Source organism: Meles meles, chromosome 9 (genome assembly GCF_922984935.1).
Source record: "Meles meles chromosome 9, mMelMel3.1 paternal haplotype, whole genome shotgun sequence".
NCBI lineage: Eukaryota > Metazoa > Chordata > Mammalia > Carnivora > Mustelidae > Meles > Meles meles.
The window spans coordinates 71,426,837-71,443,664 of record NC_060074.1 but is presented as its reverse complement, the minus strand read 5'-3'; the positions used below and the strand labels follow the sequence as shown (position 1 = coordinate 71,443,664).

Below are 16,828 nucleotides of genomic sequence, written 5' to 3'. Positions count from 1 at the left end.
GGATGTACAATCTTTCAGATTTTAGAAAGGCAATACATTTCATATATATATGTAGTCTATTTTACAACACCCCAGCATTGTCTAAGAGCACACTCTGTAGTCACACGTGGATATTTCTGCAGTGAAACGAAGGAGCAGTCACACTCAATGGAGTAAGTAAGGACTGTAAATATTTTTATATCCATGCAGGTGAGGCTTTCTTTTCTATTGAATGAGTTATAAGGAATTATGAAAATACTTTTAGGTTTAGGTCAGACCAGTGTGTGTTGCCAAATGAGTTATAAAAACACTCACTTTTCAGAGCATTTGGATTTGAGAATTGAGAAAAGGTGAGCCTTTATTGCTGTTACACTTTCAGTAGTTCTTCATCTGCCCACACTGCAGGAAATTTTAAGACGAATAAGGCCAGCATATGTTCCTTTTAGGCCTCATTGGATGCAGCCACCGACCAGAGACAGCTTTCATAGCCTGGGCCCTGCTCTCAAAGGAAGAAAAATAGGTACCTACCAATTTGGAACCCAGGTTCTCATTTCCAAAGAGTTTTTTGCTCTACCATCATGTGTGCAGTTGGAACACATTTAATTAAAACATGCTGAGCATTTTATTATACCGTGGGACGGTTAGCATGCGCTCAGAGTGATCCACTCTGCTCTTTTGTGGCTAACACAGTATTACTTCCGTATCTCACTCAGCTTTCTTTCCCACAGCTTTGAGCTGCCTTATTCCCACATTTGGATCCACATCTTGTAATCTAAAGCAAACTTCTCTGTTCTTTGCAATCCACTTTTTTTTTTTTTTTAAGTGACTGATTGCTTTCTCCAGAGAAGCCCAGTTTAAAAGAAGTGCGTTAGGAAGTTATCAGTGATAAGATGAGATATGTTGTGATATTTTCCTATCCCAGTTATCTGTGATGTTAAAGTATTAATAATGGAAGCATTCTCTCTCTTTTCCCCATAGAGCTTCACTGAAGGGTTAGTGTATCCTCTGTTCTGAGTACCTGTCCTCTTGATGAAGCTTGAAAACACTGATGTACGGCGAGACTTTGAGAGCTGGCTCTTCTAGTGCTTGCTGGCAGACTGACGTGTTGACGCTCATCATTGGGGAATGCTAACTACTGTATGAATCTGTGTCCCCAAAAAATGCACATTTTATTTTTATTTATTTATTTTTTTACGATTTTATTTACTTGACAGCTCGCATAGCACCGGAGCGACAGGCAGAGGGAGAGGGAGCAGAGGGAGAGGGAGCAGAAGGAGAGGGAGACGGAGGGAAAGGGAGAGGGGGCTCAGAGGGAGATTGAGACAGAGGGAGAGGGAGAAGCAGGCTCTCCCCACTGAGCAGACAGCCTAATGTGGGGCTCGATCCCAGGATCCTGGGATCATGACCTGAGCCAAAGGCAGATGCTGAACCAACTGAGCCACCTAGGTGTCACCCAAAATAATGCACATTTTAATAAACACTTTCTAGGGCAACTCCTAAGCCTGAGAATATAGTGATAGATTCCTTTGCTGCAAAACTATGTTGGTTTATGGGAAATGTGTGGGTTAGGAGTAATTGTCTCAGGATGAATAACAACAAAGGGAAAAATACTGTTTGCAACTTTTCCTTTAAGAAAAGAACAAGGAGGAGGGGCGCCTGGGTAGCTCAGTGGGTTAAGCCTCTGCCTTCGGCTCAGGTCATGATCCCAGGGTCCTGGGATTGAGCCCCGAATGGGGCTCTCTGCTCAGCAGGGAGCCTGCTTCCTCTTCTCTCTCTGCCTGCCTCTCTGCCTACTTGTGATCTCTGTCAAATAAATAAATAAAATCTTTAAAAAAAAGAAAGAAAAGAACAAGGAGGATACACAGTGGACTCTTAGACGTTGCAGGGATGGGGTGTCCACCTCCCCACACAGTTGATAATCTGAGTGTGACTTTTTAAAAGATTTTATTTATTTATTTGACAGAGAGAGGGAGAGCACAACCAGGGGCAGGAGCAAAAGGAGAGGGAGAAGCAGACTTCCTGCTGAGCAGGGAGCCCGATGCGGGGCTCGACCCCAGGACCCTGGGATCATGACCTGAACTGAAGGTAGACGCTTAACCGACTGAGCCACCCAGGCATCCCCGAATGTAACTTTTGATTCCTCCAAAACTTAGCTACAAAGCCTTACAATAATATAGTCGACTAACAAATATTTTTATATATTATATGTATTATATAATCTTATAAAACAGTAAACTTGAGAAAATAAAATGTCATTGAGAAAATCATAAGGAAGACAAAATACATTTACAATTCTCTACCGCATTTATAAAAAAAGAAATCCACATATGCATGGACCTGCGCAGCTGAAGGGTCAACTGTACACTGTTTCTACTTAAGGAAATGAGTGCATTTGAGACAAGAGAGTTACGATTCTTAGATCACTATTTAGGAAGCTCCCCACTAAAAGTAGAATTTTTTAGTTGGTTATTTTCCAGATCTTATAAAAAGCAAAAATTATCCTGAGAGTGTTCATGTGATTACATTTTTAATATCTGTAACTTCACGTGCCCTGGGTGATTAAAAGTCTAAGTTGTTGGATTTGGAAAAGTGTTAATCAGGTATATTCTTTTTGTGTGTGTAGTGAAATGTCTATACCACATGGTAAGATGAATTACAAGGACTTCATGAAGAGTTAACTCATTGCAGTCTGATTTTAGAAGTGTGAGCTATAGAAAAATCAAGTAGAAGGATATACTTTTTTTTTTTTTTTAGCTGTTGTTGAGTTTTGTGTATTCTGTTTTTTGTGGTAAAGGGTTAGGAAATGTCATGATATTAGAGGTAGACTTTTTTACTTACCTAATAAAATCCAAATGAAAGCCATTTGGGAATGTTTAGATGTTATTGGGAGGCTTGGCAGGAGTTAAATCTCCTCTTGAACTTCTCTTGTTAAAAACCTGTGGTTAAGTAGGCCTATCTGAGGACTTTTCTGTGATTGTGCCAACGTACTAGGATTAACAGTATCAGAAATGATCAGATTCTTTAAAGAGAAAACCTTAGAGAGCTAGGACTTGCCATCTAGAAGAAGGAATAGTAGGTTGGAAAATGACAACCCTTATCTTTGAATTGAGTTGAACGACCCAGTTCCTGTGTATAGCTTTTTGTTTCTTAGCGTATAGTGAAAAGTTTGAGTCAGCAGAAAGACTTTGTTTGTGTAGTCTGTTTGCGAGGTCTGCCAAGCTGGTTAGAGGAAACATTGCTTAGGTCTTTAATAAAAGGCCAAACTTGAGTTTTAAAAAGGAGAGGGTTTCCAAGTTTGGTTCACATTTCATTCAGGAGGCTTTGTTGGCCCAAGCTCTGGGTCCATGGTGAAGAGATGAACACTGCATTGATAAATTGTTTGTTTTTTGGAGATCTTTGGTGAAGCCACATGTGAGCACTGTAGGTGTAGTCAGAAATTTTCTTCCATGTATTAGTGGTTCTGGGTTATTATTCTCTGAAGAATTAAAAACAATTATCTTTGGTTTTAAAAATAGTTTATTTCTGTCAGAATTGTATCATGACACATCAGTTTTCAACTTGGAACAATTTTAAATGACTTTTCTTCTAAGGGTGAATTTAACTGACCTGATTCGGCCATGACTTTGCAGAGTGAATTTTAATTATCTTAGCTGAAGTGCTTACTTCCCATGTTTTGAAACATTTTCAAGGAAAGAAGTTTTAGTCAGGATATAAGATACCTAGAAACATAGTGAAGCACTTTTTTGTTTTCTCTTTTGTTTAAAATTGCTCATGTTATTATGAGCCTTTTAATTTTTACTCTGAATTTTTGTACGCCAAGAAATATTTTTCTTTTTTTATTTTTATTTTCCCCCCAAATATATTTCTTTCAGAGTAGGAAGTTTCATTGTTTTCTTTTGTGAGACTCTCAAATATTAACAATAGAATTATTTGTTATTTATTGTGAATTTTACGCCCTTGTTCTTTTAAAAAGATCACTTTATAGTAAAATAGAGTTTTGTGATCACAAGCATCTTATTATTTATTATGCCAAAAACTGGTACAGAAACAGAATAGCAACATGTTATTAATGCCTTTCATTTTCTGATTAAAGCAGGACAGGGAATCTCCTGCCAGTTGGCTGAAAGGTGAGTCTTCATTTGAAGGGAAGAAAAGCTCTTTTTCTTGTCAATAAGTGTCATTCTTTTTACAGAAATCAAAATTGTTAATTTTCAAACCAAAGGCAGTCTGAAACAAATGCTCTTTAAAACATTAATCATAGTTTTTGAGGGTTCATGCCTCATTAGTCTAAACCTCATTCAAATGCAACATAGTCCTATTTGAGAAAAAGCCATCATATCATTAAAAAATTGCAAAAGCGTTTTTGGTTTGAGCCTTGAAACAATAAACATCTTAAATTTAACATTCTAGTCTGTTCTACAGTGAACTGTTTATTTTTTAAACTAAAAAGCTAAGCAGATTTAAACTTAACCAGAAGAATGTTGTTGTTCTAAACCAAAGAATTCATATAACTATATAATGATACACAAACTATGTGATAAAAAGAATGAAATCTTTTGTTTTGTTTTCTAAAGTCAGTCATTTTCTTTTTTTTTTTAAGATTTTATTTATTTGACAGATGGAGATCACAAGTAGGCAGAGAGGCAGGCAGAGAGAAAGGAAAAAGCAGTCTCCCCCCCAAGCAGAGAGCCCGATGTGGGGTTCGATCCCAGGACCCTGAGATCATGATCTGAGCTGAAAGCAGAGGCTTGACCCACTGAGCCACCCAGGCGCCCTGAAAGTCAGTCATTTTCAACAACATCCATAGATGTGCTGGATGTAAATAGGATCCAAGTGGAGACAGCACAGAGATTTACTCAATACAAGATGATTTGGGTTTAATATAAAAATGAAGAATACTAGGGTGTTTATAAATAAATTTAATCTTGTCAGTCAATAAATGAACACTTTGAGTACCTCCCAAATAGCCCTAATATTGTGAGTTATAATATAGCCTATCAAAGATACTATCTAGGTATATTTCACCAAGATATTGAAATCATTGCATAAAGATAAATATGAGCATTTTGAAATTTTTAATATTAAAGAAAAAAGTGAATGTCCTGAAAATACTAATATTTAGGGAAAAAAGGCAGCACAGATGAAAATTTTAGGCAAAAAGCAAGTTTAACACTAGAATTTGCTTTAAATCTGAACCTTTGAGTTTTGAAAAGCGAGAGGAGTCGGAATAATTTTTCATAGATATGATAAAATATGTAAAAGTAAGATCTCCTTGACTCACAATTTTAGTAGCTAACCAAAAGTAAAAGAAAACTTCATTATGAAACTGTTCTCTTTTCCTTAATGAATGTTTGCTGTTCCAAGATTCAATTAGAACAGGGAGAGGAGATAAATGAAGACCTGCATAGAGATTCTGAGGGGAATTCAAAGACTCTTTAGGATGGTGCCCTATGATGTGTGAAGTTGCCACAAAACTTGTCTCTGATTTCCAGGCCTCTCAGACTGGGAATCTGATTTCTCAGGTAGTGTATTCAAGAGCCCACTCAAAAAATTAGCCTGTGGAGTTTGTCAAATGGGACTTTTCTCTGAATCAGTTTCCCTGTTTTCTATTCTTACAGATCGTTAACTTTTGCTTTTTGTTTTTAGTAGTTTTTTTCCCTCCTTAGTACAAATATAGCATATTCATTGTATAATTTTTTAAAAACCGTATAGACGTATAAGACAAGTAAAGTCACCATCCTGATTCTGGGGAAAAAAATAATGCCCAATGGCCTAGGGCATCCATTGTGTATAGTAAGTTAACTTCTCTTCTGTGCTCCTAGAGAGACATCCATCCATGGGAGAAGTGAGAAAATAGTCACTCACAGCATTTTCTGTGCTCTGTGGGTTGCATGAGGAACCTGGATGAGAAAGGCTGATCTAGAGATCACAACTGTTATTTAAACGAGTGTATGCTTCTCTCTCTTTGGCCCTCTGCTCCCATATATACACACACAAACATCTTTTTTTCATTTCTAAAAGTGCAGTCAAACTGTACATACTAATCAACTAGGTCTTCATTTTCCATACAGTTTACAGGTCTCTTTTCTCCCTCGTTTTCCTGCATTTATTTGCTTAGATTTTGCTTACAGTCACCGAGGAGAACGTCTCTAACAGTACCTGTCTTTTTACTATCCCACTTGCTTAGACAGTGCGCCGTCATCCGCCTTCTCAGACCTTGCCCGCCACCTGTGATTTCTGGGCTCTTTACTCCCCACATCCTCCAGGTCTTTGCCCCATCTGTTTTCTTGGCTGTTTCTTCTACCTTTGGCCTTCCTGCTGCTTGGCTTGTTTTCTCCAGCTCATGAGAATTGGTCTGGGCCTGGCTACAGAACCCCTCTCTCTGGAGACATCAGAGTATTTAGTGGGAAGTCAGGACCAGCAGAAGAAAACACATGTCATTACTTATAGATGCTTCCTGGACAGCTCAGCCCAGGATCCTCCAGTGCCCGAGTCTCAAGCTTTCCTCAACGTGTCTTCTATTTCAACCAGTCTGCATTATTTGTGGTTCCTCAAACACTACCTGAACTCTCTTGTTTCTGTGCCTTTACTCGCTGTGTTCCTTTGTTCAGAATGCTGTTCTCCCTCTTACTTCCAGTCTCCTTCGTTCAGGCCCTTGACTTTAAAAATCATCTGTCTCTCAAAGCCCTCATCAGAGGATACCACCTCTGTTTTTTCTTTTTTGGCACTCTGGCTAAAAATAACTCCTTGGGGCACCTGGGTGGCTCAGTCAATTAAACCTCTGCCTTCAGCTCAGGTCATGATCCCAGGGTCCTGGAATCCAGCCCCACGCAGGGCTCCCTGCTCTGAAGGGAGACTGCATCTCCCTGTGCCTGCTCCTCTGCCTGCTTGTGCTCCCGCTCTCTCTGTCAAATGAATAGAGAAAAAAAAAGTAAAAGTGATCCCTTCTTTCCTTCTATTCTTTCATCAGTTCAGCAAATACTGGGGACCTGTTCTTGCCAGTCATTTTGACCAAATGATGGTTTGTAAAACTCCTCTTATGTTAAAGAGTATTCTGTACTGTTCTTATTATACTCTTGTATATTACTTGTATTATATTACCTTGTTTGTATAATAATACTCATTTATTTTCCTTACTTCCCTTGAAGGCATAAATTATATCTGGACCCACCTCGTAACTGACATTTTTACCCATAGAAATGTTTAGTACATATTTATTGAATGAATGAAACTTTCTGATTATTTTAACATGAGTATGCCAACATTACTTTTTTTTTTTTTAATAAAATTATCTTTTGAGTAGATACACAGTATTACTGACACAGGCAAGCAAGAAAATCTTTTAATGGATTTTTTGTAGGTAGGTACCTGATTTAAACACTCATCCATATCATGCTAAGGTTATTTTAAGCAGCTGTCCCTGGGTTTTTAAAGATGGTTTTAAGGTGAGCTGTCCTGGGTTCATAGGCTGTCTGGCTGTCATTCTCGGTCGTGCTCTAGTGATGGAAGTCTCTCATGTTTATATGCTTGGCGTAGATGGTTTTTCTGACAGAATCAAAACAAGGTGAGGGGAGCCCTTAAAACTTTCAGCTGTAGGGGCACCTGGGTGGCTCAGTGGGTTAAAGCCTCTGCCTTCGGCTCAGGTTTTGATCTCAGGGTCCTGGGATCGAGCCCCACATTGGGCTCTCTGCTCGGCGGGGACCCGGCTTTCCCCTCCCTCTCTCTCTGCCTGCCTGTTGGCCTGCTTGTGATCTCTGTCTGTCAAATAAATAAATAAAATCTTAAAAAAAAAAACAAAAACTTTCAGCTGTAGGCAGATCACAGACATTTGGTACTTATTGGCCCATGACTTCCTTTGAACAAGCTGAAAGGACTGTGGACTGCTAAAAGACCACATGATTTCTTCTCTTTTCTCTTTTCTCTTGTTAACTTTTTGTATTTCTCTATTAGATGAAATGTATCTTAGCCCACCATACCCTATATCCTAGATATGCCAAAGAAATCATGGTTTTCTCATTCTCTCACAAGTGTCTAGTTGAATCTTCCAGAAGATATATGGCAAGTGGTATCACAATATATTAAATACAGAGGCAGGTATGAGCATCTGTCTTCAATTAGAGCAAACATTAAAGATATTTGCAAAATATAAAAGAAGTTTGTTTTGAAAAATAAAGTTATCTTTTATAAAAGTGTTAAAATACAATTTTTATATTATTTAACAAATGAACAAATAACAATTTAACAAATTAACATATAAACATTTGTTAAAACAAATGAAAATAGGGGCGCCTGGGTGGCTCAGTGGGTTAAAGCCTCTGTCTTCGGCTCAGGTCATGATCCCAGCGTCCTGGGATTGAGCCCAATGCTCTGCGGGGAGCCTGCTTCCTCCTCGCTCTCTGCCTGCGTCTCTGCCTATTTGTGATCTCCTCTGTCAAATAAATAAATAAAATCTTTTTAAAAAATGAAAATAAATTAAAAGTGTCAATTTTAATTTGTAATAAGGTTAATAGCAGTAGATATTAAAACCTCTTTAGAATTCAGATTTTTGAAACCAAATGTTTGAGAACCACTGGTTTAAAAGATGTAAAATATTTAATGAGAACAGCCTTTTAATGGATTTCAAGATGAAGTCCTTTTGATGCAGTCAAGGCATCTTCAAACTGGAATATGTAATAATTGATCATATTGGTTTTTAGTTGTTGGGTGTTTAGGTTGAATACATAGTTTTTTAGTCTTTTTTTTTTTTTAAGATTTATTCACTTATTTTAGAAAGAGAGAGAGTGAGCATGAGCAGGAAGGGCAAAGGGAGAGAAGAGAGACTCTCAAGCAGACTCTGTGCCAAGTGGCCCAATGTGAGGCTCAATCTTATGACCCTGAGATCACAACCTAAGCCAAAACCAACAGTTTGAGGCTTAACAGCCTGTGCCTCCCAGTTTTTTAGTCTTAAAAGTAGTATCACTACTTTTGGGTGGTGCAGTTCATTGAGGGATGACTTTTGATTTTGGCTCAAGTCATGATCTCAGGATCAAGAGATCAAGCCCCATGTCAGGATCTGCCCTCAGTGCGGAGTCTGCCTGGGATTCTCTGCCTTTCCCTCTGCTCCTCCCTCCACTTGTACTCTATCTCTCTCTAATAGAATAAACAAAATCTTTTAAAAAAGAAGTAATATTATAGTGATATTCTTTTATATTGTGATTTTCTAAATATCCTTAATTGTTTTACAATAAATTCCTAGAAAGAGAACAGAACTGCTGGGTCAGAAGGTACACAGAAGGAACTAGCATGACTTTTTATATAAATTTAGGGGCCAGATATACTCCTGTGGTGGTGGTGGTAGTGGTTGGTGGTGGTGGTGGTTAATCAGCTCCCCAGGTATAGGAAGTTCAGTGTCTTCCTCTTTAAGCAGCCTCCTCCTCCTGCAAGTTTGAGCCCCAGCAGTCTTACTCAGTCCCACAGTGGTCCCATCCTTTTCCAAAGGCCAGAAAGTGAGGTGCACTATAATAGTACACCATCTATCTTCCTTATCTTTATCACTTTCTGTTAGTGTTAAAGACCAGCCCCAAATTGTTTGTTGATAGTTGCTTGCCTAACTGCTGCTAGGATACTTTTTCTGGTCAGACTTGGCCCACGTCATAGTAGTGACCCCACTTGGAGGTCCAGATGGCAGTTCATTAGTTTGTGTTCTTACCCTCAGTGATTCAGTGCTGGGGAGGTTGAAGACACTTCTCTCATCAGCCCCATGCTGGGTCAGAATAAGCCCATAAGCCATTTGGGTGGCTCTTCATCATCAGTTTCCGTTAATCCATTTCCAAGGTCATTTTATTTCAGGAGTGTCCTCGTCTTTTCTTGCCAGTGGATTTGGTGTGAGCTATGAGCTTCTTCTGTAACAGAATGCCTTAACTTTGAGTTTGAGGAATCAAAGAGTGGGATCTTGTTTCTTCCCTTCCAGAAGAATGAAGGATCCTGAAAAATCAGTCTCCCCAACTCTAGCAACTGATGCTGCTCACCAAGAGGCTGGGGCAGGTTTTTCTAAACCATCCAGCCATGTCCCCTCCATGGGCTCCTTTCCCCTGACTTCTGAGGACAGTGGTGCTTACCCGTTGCCTAACTTTGTCAATAAAAAGACCAAGGTGACCTAAGATTGCCAGCCTTAAAATAAGAAAGATTGTCATAATTTTTAAGTGTTTTCTTTTAAAGAGCATCTTATTCGAGCTCTGCGGCAACAGATACCTATTAAACACTTCTAAAGGCTTTGGACTTGTGTTGCTAATTGCACTACAGAGAGGTCAAGCCAGTCTGCACTCCCATCAGCAAAAAATAGATTGCTAGGAAAAGACTTCTAAAACCCAAACTTGACTCTTAAAAGTCACTAATCATTAGAATTGTTTAAGTATTACGGGAAACAACAAACTTTCCTCCCACTAGTTCTTGGTTACTTGTTAAATGCTCATTTTATTTGGCCCAAAGTCATGATCTGTAGCATCTTGAATCGTGTCTTCTATAATACAGTAGGTATACAGGGAAGAAAAAATAAGAAGAAAATGCACAGGTGAAATCACTGACAATGGCCTGAAGCTGATATTGTAACATCACTGTGTTTTTAAATTCACTTTTGGTGAGGGCAGGTGAGGGAGCTCATTGACTAAAAGTCTCCTAAGTGCATGACACCTGGTTTGGACCTCACAACAAACCTGTGTTGTTACTGTTCCCATTTTAGACGATGATGTTACTCCATAGATGATAAGATTCATAGAGGTAGTAAATTTCCTAAAGTCACACAGCTTTAAGTAAAAGTTGATGCTCCCTAAGAAAGCCCTATTTAGGACTAGATACACAATTCCCCAGGGGCATGATTTTGAGAATTAGCCTCTTTCTCACCTCCAAAGTCAAAGGAATTTACAGAAGGCTCTTACTGCTTCGGTACGGGCTTTGCACAGGGTTTGTAAGGAATTAGAGCCAACTACACAGTTAGAGGGCACAGTCCCAAGGCTTCCCTGAATTCTGACACCAACTTGCAAGTTGGAGGGGGTTCCCTCAAACTCCCCTCAAGCTTGATAATTCACTGAAAGGACTCCTAGAACTCAGTGATCACTGTTAATACAGTCATTATTTATTACAGAGAAAGTGCAAATTGAAATCAAGGGAAGAAGCACATAAGGTAGGATCCAGAAGAAGTGTAAAACGTGGAGCTTCCCTTGTCCTCTCTGTTTAAAATGGCCTCCACACATTGTGATGTCTGGGGTTGCTAAGCTCGAGAAGGCTGTGATGTATCTTATGGAGAAAGATAGAAGTGTTAGATGAGCTTCCCTGAGTCAGGAGTTAAAGTGCTGTTGGCCATGAGTTCAGTATTAATGAATCACAATATTTATTAAATAAGGTGTCTTTAAACAGAAGCACAAATAAAACAAGGTTATGTACTGATGGGCTGAAGAGAATGTTGTGACCAGAGGCATACAGGAACCTAATCTTGTGTTTTCTGCTAGGAGCAATCGTTCAGCGTTCACTTATATGCGGTGTTCAGGGTGGCCTCTGTAGAATATAACTAGGACAAATAGTGAGAGCCAACTGTATTTTGCTGCGTTACTTCGGTACTCATTTATTCATGTAATCTTTTATTCATTAAAAAACATATTTGAGCACTCCTTCTGAGTGCCAAGCAATTTCTACATGGCTTAGAATTTCCTTTTTTGTGTTTTTATGCCTATCATTAGTAGTCTTGCTGTAGCCCTCTGGCTCCAAATATTTGTGTGGTTTATTAGTGAAGTGTTAGTATTTTAAGGGCTGAGGGGAATGATCAGTTTATTATCATTTTTACTTAACCTACGTATGCTAGATCCAGCCTTCACAATAAACTTTCCAGGAATTTTCTTGCCTCCTTGGAGACCAGGATCTTTTGGACCTGACTCCTTAATGGGTTTATATGGGGTGCCAGCAGAACCAAGTGACGTAGCCGGCCAGATTTCCACGTTGCTGTGTCTGCCAGTTTAGCTACGTGGTCTTGCAGGCAGAACTTCAGACCAACAGAATTAATACTGAGCTGCACTTTACCAATGAGAGGCCAGACCACACTGGTGCCTCTCCTTTTTCTAATTCCACCCCCTCCCCATCATGTGTTTGTATTTCCATCCCTTTCCACTTCTTTACACTCCTAAGTCCTCATTCAGGCAGAGTGAGGAGAGATGGACTGAAGAGCAGATGTTCCCCTCATGTCCTTTGTGGGTCCCTGGATGCACTGTCTTCCGATGGAATGTTTCTCATTTCTTGATTGTGATTGTCCATGATGAACAAAGAAGTACCTTGCTGCTCTTCTCTCCTGATGTTCATAAAACCATTTATACTGGAATCCCCCAAATGTGATGGGGGAGGTACATCTCCGAGGATTAAGTGTTACCTGGTCAGTATTACTGAAAAAGAAAAATTCCAGTGATTTAAGGGATCTTTCAGTGAAATTGTTACAGGATTACGCCCGAAGATGCAAAGACTTTATTGACTATTAGTGACTGTGAGAAATGAGTTGCAAAAATTAACCTTGGTGTTGTTATGTGATAACCAGTTGGATAAATACAGTAACTTTCTTTGAACATCTTTGTGAAACTGTACTCCAAGAAAGTAAGGCCCAAGACTAAAAAACCCGTGAATGCCCTTTAGAGTCTAACACAATGCCTAGGACACATAGACCTCAACAAATATATTTTAAATATATGTTTAAATATATACTGATATAGCTTAATTTAATTATATTAAATATATGCAATTAAATATAAATATTCAATAATGTTAATTTTGTGTTTATTTTTCCAGATACAGATGAATATAGACCTCCTGTTTGGAAATCTTACTGTAAGTATAAAAATAATTTTGAATTGGGTGGGTTATAGTGCTTTATAAGTGATAGAGAAATAATAAGATTATTAGATAGGAAGATTCATTTCATTTTATACCCATTATTGAAAAATTAATTTACAGCAGGATTTGAGAATAGCCCAGAAATAATTGTGGGAAAACAGAGGAGTGTTTCCATAAGGTCTGTCTATGGTTTGCATGTCTGGAATGCATCTCATCCCTCTGAGTTTGCGTGGAATTCCATATTGAACTTGAGGCCACTTGTTTTCAGTGGCTGATAAAAACTAGTGCCAAGAAAAGCTAAGAATTCAAGCAATATAATTATTCTCAAATCCTAATTCTTTGTATGAGAAAGTACTGTATAAGTGATAAGTCAGGAGGCTATCTTGACAGAATGAGTGGGTGAAAAGAGGCAAAAGAAAAGAGGGTTTTTGCATGTGTTTGTTTTTTATAGGAATTGCTTTCCCAAACACAAAATAGAGGCATTTGAATTTGAATTCTATATTACTCTTTAAACTTTGCATTAGAATAAAAATCGTTTCCAAAGAGTCTAGGTTCTTAGTCCTTTATTTTCCCTTCCTTTCTCCCTAGAGAATATTATTTCTTCAAGTAAAAGGTATTTCAGATTTTTAAAAAGTGGAAAGAAGATTCGTATAATCAGAGTAGTTTTAAAAAGAAATCCATGAATGCACTATTGCAGACACCAGTACTGGAAGGTTTTGTTTATCTATAAAGTTGGATAAGCAACCTAAGAAACCTGTACTTTAAATACCCATTTTTAACATCTTTATAAATGTTGAGTTATCCTCAATTTGGTATCGGAATGTTGCTGGAATTTGCTGACTGAAGGAGCAGCGATTCAGATTCTTGGTTTTATGTTCCCAGAACAACAGATAGCTTTATTTTAATAGGTTGCTACTTTGGGCTAATTATAGTAAGTAAAATATGAACAGTCTCTAAAAATACTGCCATAGAGGCTTTTTCCCTCATCCCTGCTGGTGCCTTTTTATTTTGGGGGAGTATAGTTCAAAGAATGTATAAAAATGACTAATGTTCTTTACTTCTTAGAGATTTTATCTCGTTCTTTCATTGGCTAGAAGCCTGTTTAAGATTCTTGTCTGCATTTTCCAGTTTTCAATTTACCTTTGTTCCCTTTGCTCTGACTTGTACCTTGCACATTTTTTTTTGTGTGTGTAAGAGTATCCGTGAAGCCTCACACAGTTATTAAATCATGGTGGTAATTTTTTTTCCCCTTGGAGAATATTGAGCACTAAATGCATAGGTGATTTGTATTTTCTGTATCTCTAAATGTCTTACAGTAGCTACCATGTTTTGGTGACAATTCTGCTACTGAATTTTAGTTTCCTTTAGTAATCTCAATGCTTGATCTCCACCCAATGTAATTCTATAAACTTAAAAATATGAACCAGTAGGAAAATAAAACCAGCAAGATGCCTAAGTTGAGGACTTTTTTTTTTTTTAAATAAGATTTTATTTATTTATTTGACAGCAAGAGAGGGAACACAAGCAGGAGGAGTGGGAGAGGGAGGAGCAGGCTTCCACTGAGCAGGGAGCCCCATGTGGGGCTCGATCCCAGAACCCTGGGATCATGACCTGAGCCCAAGATAGACGCTTAAGGACTGAGCCACCCAGGTGCCCCAGGACTCTTTTTAAATAAATATAGTTTTCTTGCCTTTTTAAAAAAGATTTTATTTATTTATTTAGAGAGCATGAGCAGTGGGGAGAGGCCTAGGGGAAGAATCCTCCAGCAGAGTCCCTGTGAGTGCAGAGCCCCATGCAGGGCTGGATCTCAGGGCTATGAGATCGTAAACTGAGTGGAAATCAAGAATCAGACCCTTAACTGACAGCCACCCAGGCACCCCAGTTCTGTTGCTTTTTGATACAAATTGCTTGACTTAAACCAGGGCCCTAGCCTGTAATAAAGGAGGCGAGTGAGCTGTGAGCCAAGTGGCCCAGAGAGGAAGTGGAGCATGAATGCTCTGTTTGCAGGGAGTGGGTCATAATGAGCTCCCCTTTATTGAGCACTTGCTCGGATCTTGTCACATTTCCTGATTTTTTGGAAGTGGAGTTCTCTTTTACCTTTGTTGTTACTGTTAAATCTCTTAATTTTTGAGTGTTAAAAACAAATTCAGGGCACCTGGGTGCCTCAGTTGGTTAAATGTCTACCTTGGGCTCAGGTCAAGGTCCCAGGATCCTGGGATTGAGTCCCACATTCAACTCCCTCTTCAGCAGGAAGCTTGCTTCTCCCTCCCTCTTTTTGCCGCTCCTCTTCCTTCTGCTGTCTGTTTCTCTCTCTGACAAATAAATAAAATCTTTAAAAACAAACAAATAAACAAAAGTTTAAATTTAGAAAACAGCCAGCCAAACATGTGAGCCTGTTTTGACCTCAAGAAACCCATTTGTGATCGCTGAACTTAACAATTTTGTTACTGTCTCTAGGTTCTGAGAAATTCACTAATGACAATATAAGCATTGACATTTCTAAGGCGATTGAAAAATGTTAAGTACTCTAATCATATGTCTTCTCATCTTGAATTCAGCAATTAATCTTTGGTGAATCATTTAATGATTGTGCAATTTAAATTTCACCTGAGTTCCAGTTTGAATTACCAAGAATTCTAAATTGAGAAAAGCCTAAATTAGTCAGTCTTTATTATGGTGACCTTTTCAATGGTCTTTCTGATAGGTATTCCTTGAATCCATACGTTACATTCAGTTCTACAATAACTGAGGTCCCCCTTCTATGCTAGTTGTTAAAGATGGGTCTTAAAGGTAAACCAATCATTGGTCGCAAATGAGGAAACATTTGTGTAAAAATTACTCCTCTCCATGAAGCTCAGCTATACCCTTTGAAATGCTGATTAAAACAAAGGCTACAATTCTCATGTAAGGATATTATCACTCCTTTTTTTTTCAAATTGGTTTATCTTAGTGTGTGCTTAGTGAATGGGTAAATCCATAGCCAGCGATAACCATATACATCAGTATTTGTGCTTTGAATCAAAATCGATGTTTTATATTCTCTAGTAACTTTTAATGTCCTTCTTGACTACCATTCAGTTCTCTTAATTGAGTTTCCATAGGTGACGGTATTTCCCAAGCATTTTCTTGATAAAAACTGATCTTTTGAGGATTACTAAGAGTGGAAATGTGCATTGACTTTTCACATGGACTAGTTAGCCTTATGGAGGAGTGGACCTGAAGAATCCTCCCTTGGTGCAAATCATGTGTTGGCTTCTGTTAGGAGGATGGAGATTTATCTGGGTGTGTCTGGGTGCTGTGTGTGTTTTGTCAGTCCCGGGACTGGACAGACTTGGTCTCTGCTCTTTCTAACATTCTCCGAGAGCTCAGAACTATTCCTTCCATATCATCTCTATCTTTAACAATGTATTCACAGGAATATTTTTGAAAAATCGACTTGCACAATAAAATATGGATATCTAAAACTATTTTTAATATGTGAAATGTCAGGCATTTTTGCAACCAGGAGGAAAAGACAAAGGAATTCATTTCTATCAGTAGAATTTCATATATTATGAGGGAGTGGGTTTTGTTTGTTTGGATTTTGGTTTTTAAGTAGGAAAGCTATGTCATCTTGGTACCTTTTAAATTACAACATTTACCTGGTTTTGGTGGTGAATTCAAGAAACATCCTGGCAACCAAATATTAATGTAAATAATTGTACGTATTAGTATCGGTCACCTATGTATATTAATAATCTTTATTGAATGTTTTCTAGGTGTTAGCAACTATTTTACATCTCCCACATATAATAACTTACTTAATTCTTTCAGTAATCTGTGAAGTAGAAACTATTATTATCTCCATTTTACAAATGAGGGAAACCGAGGTAAAGTATGCAGGGTTGGTGGCAAAGCTCCAGTGTTCAAGCCACAAGTGATGTGTTTCGAGAGTTAAGATTCTTAACTGCCATAGTATATATTCCCTTTACAAAGCAATACAGAACAGTGAAGTGTGTCTGTA

At 38.4% G+C, this 16,828-nt stretch overlaps 1 protein-coding gene across 3 annotated transcripts in view; it reads left to right on the top strand.

The window, feature by feature from the left end:
* CHN1 (chimerin 1) overlaps positions 1 to 16,828 on the top strand; it is a 215,465-nt gene that overhangs the window by 42,130 nt on the left and 156,507 nt on the right. For all 3 annotated transcript variants that reach the window (XM_046019506.1, XM_046019507.1, XM_046019508.1), the window contains one exon: positions 12,781 to 12,819. In XM_046019506.1, the coding sequence (XP_045875462.1) occupies positions 12,781 to 12,819 (39 nt within the window). The remainder of the gene's footprint in view (positions 1 to 12,780; positions 12,820 to 16,828) is intronic.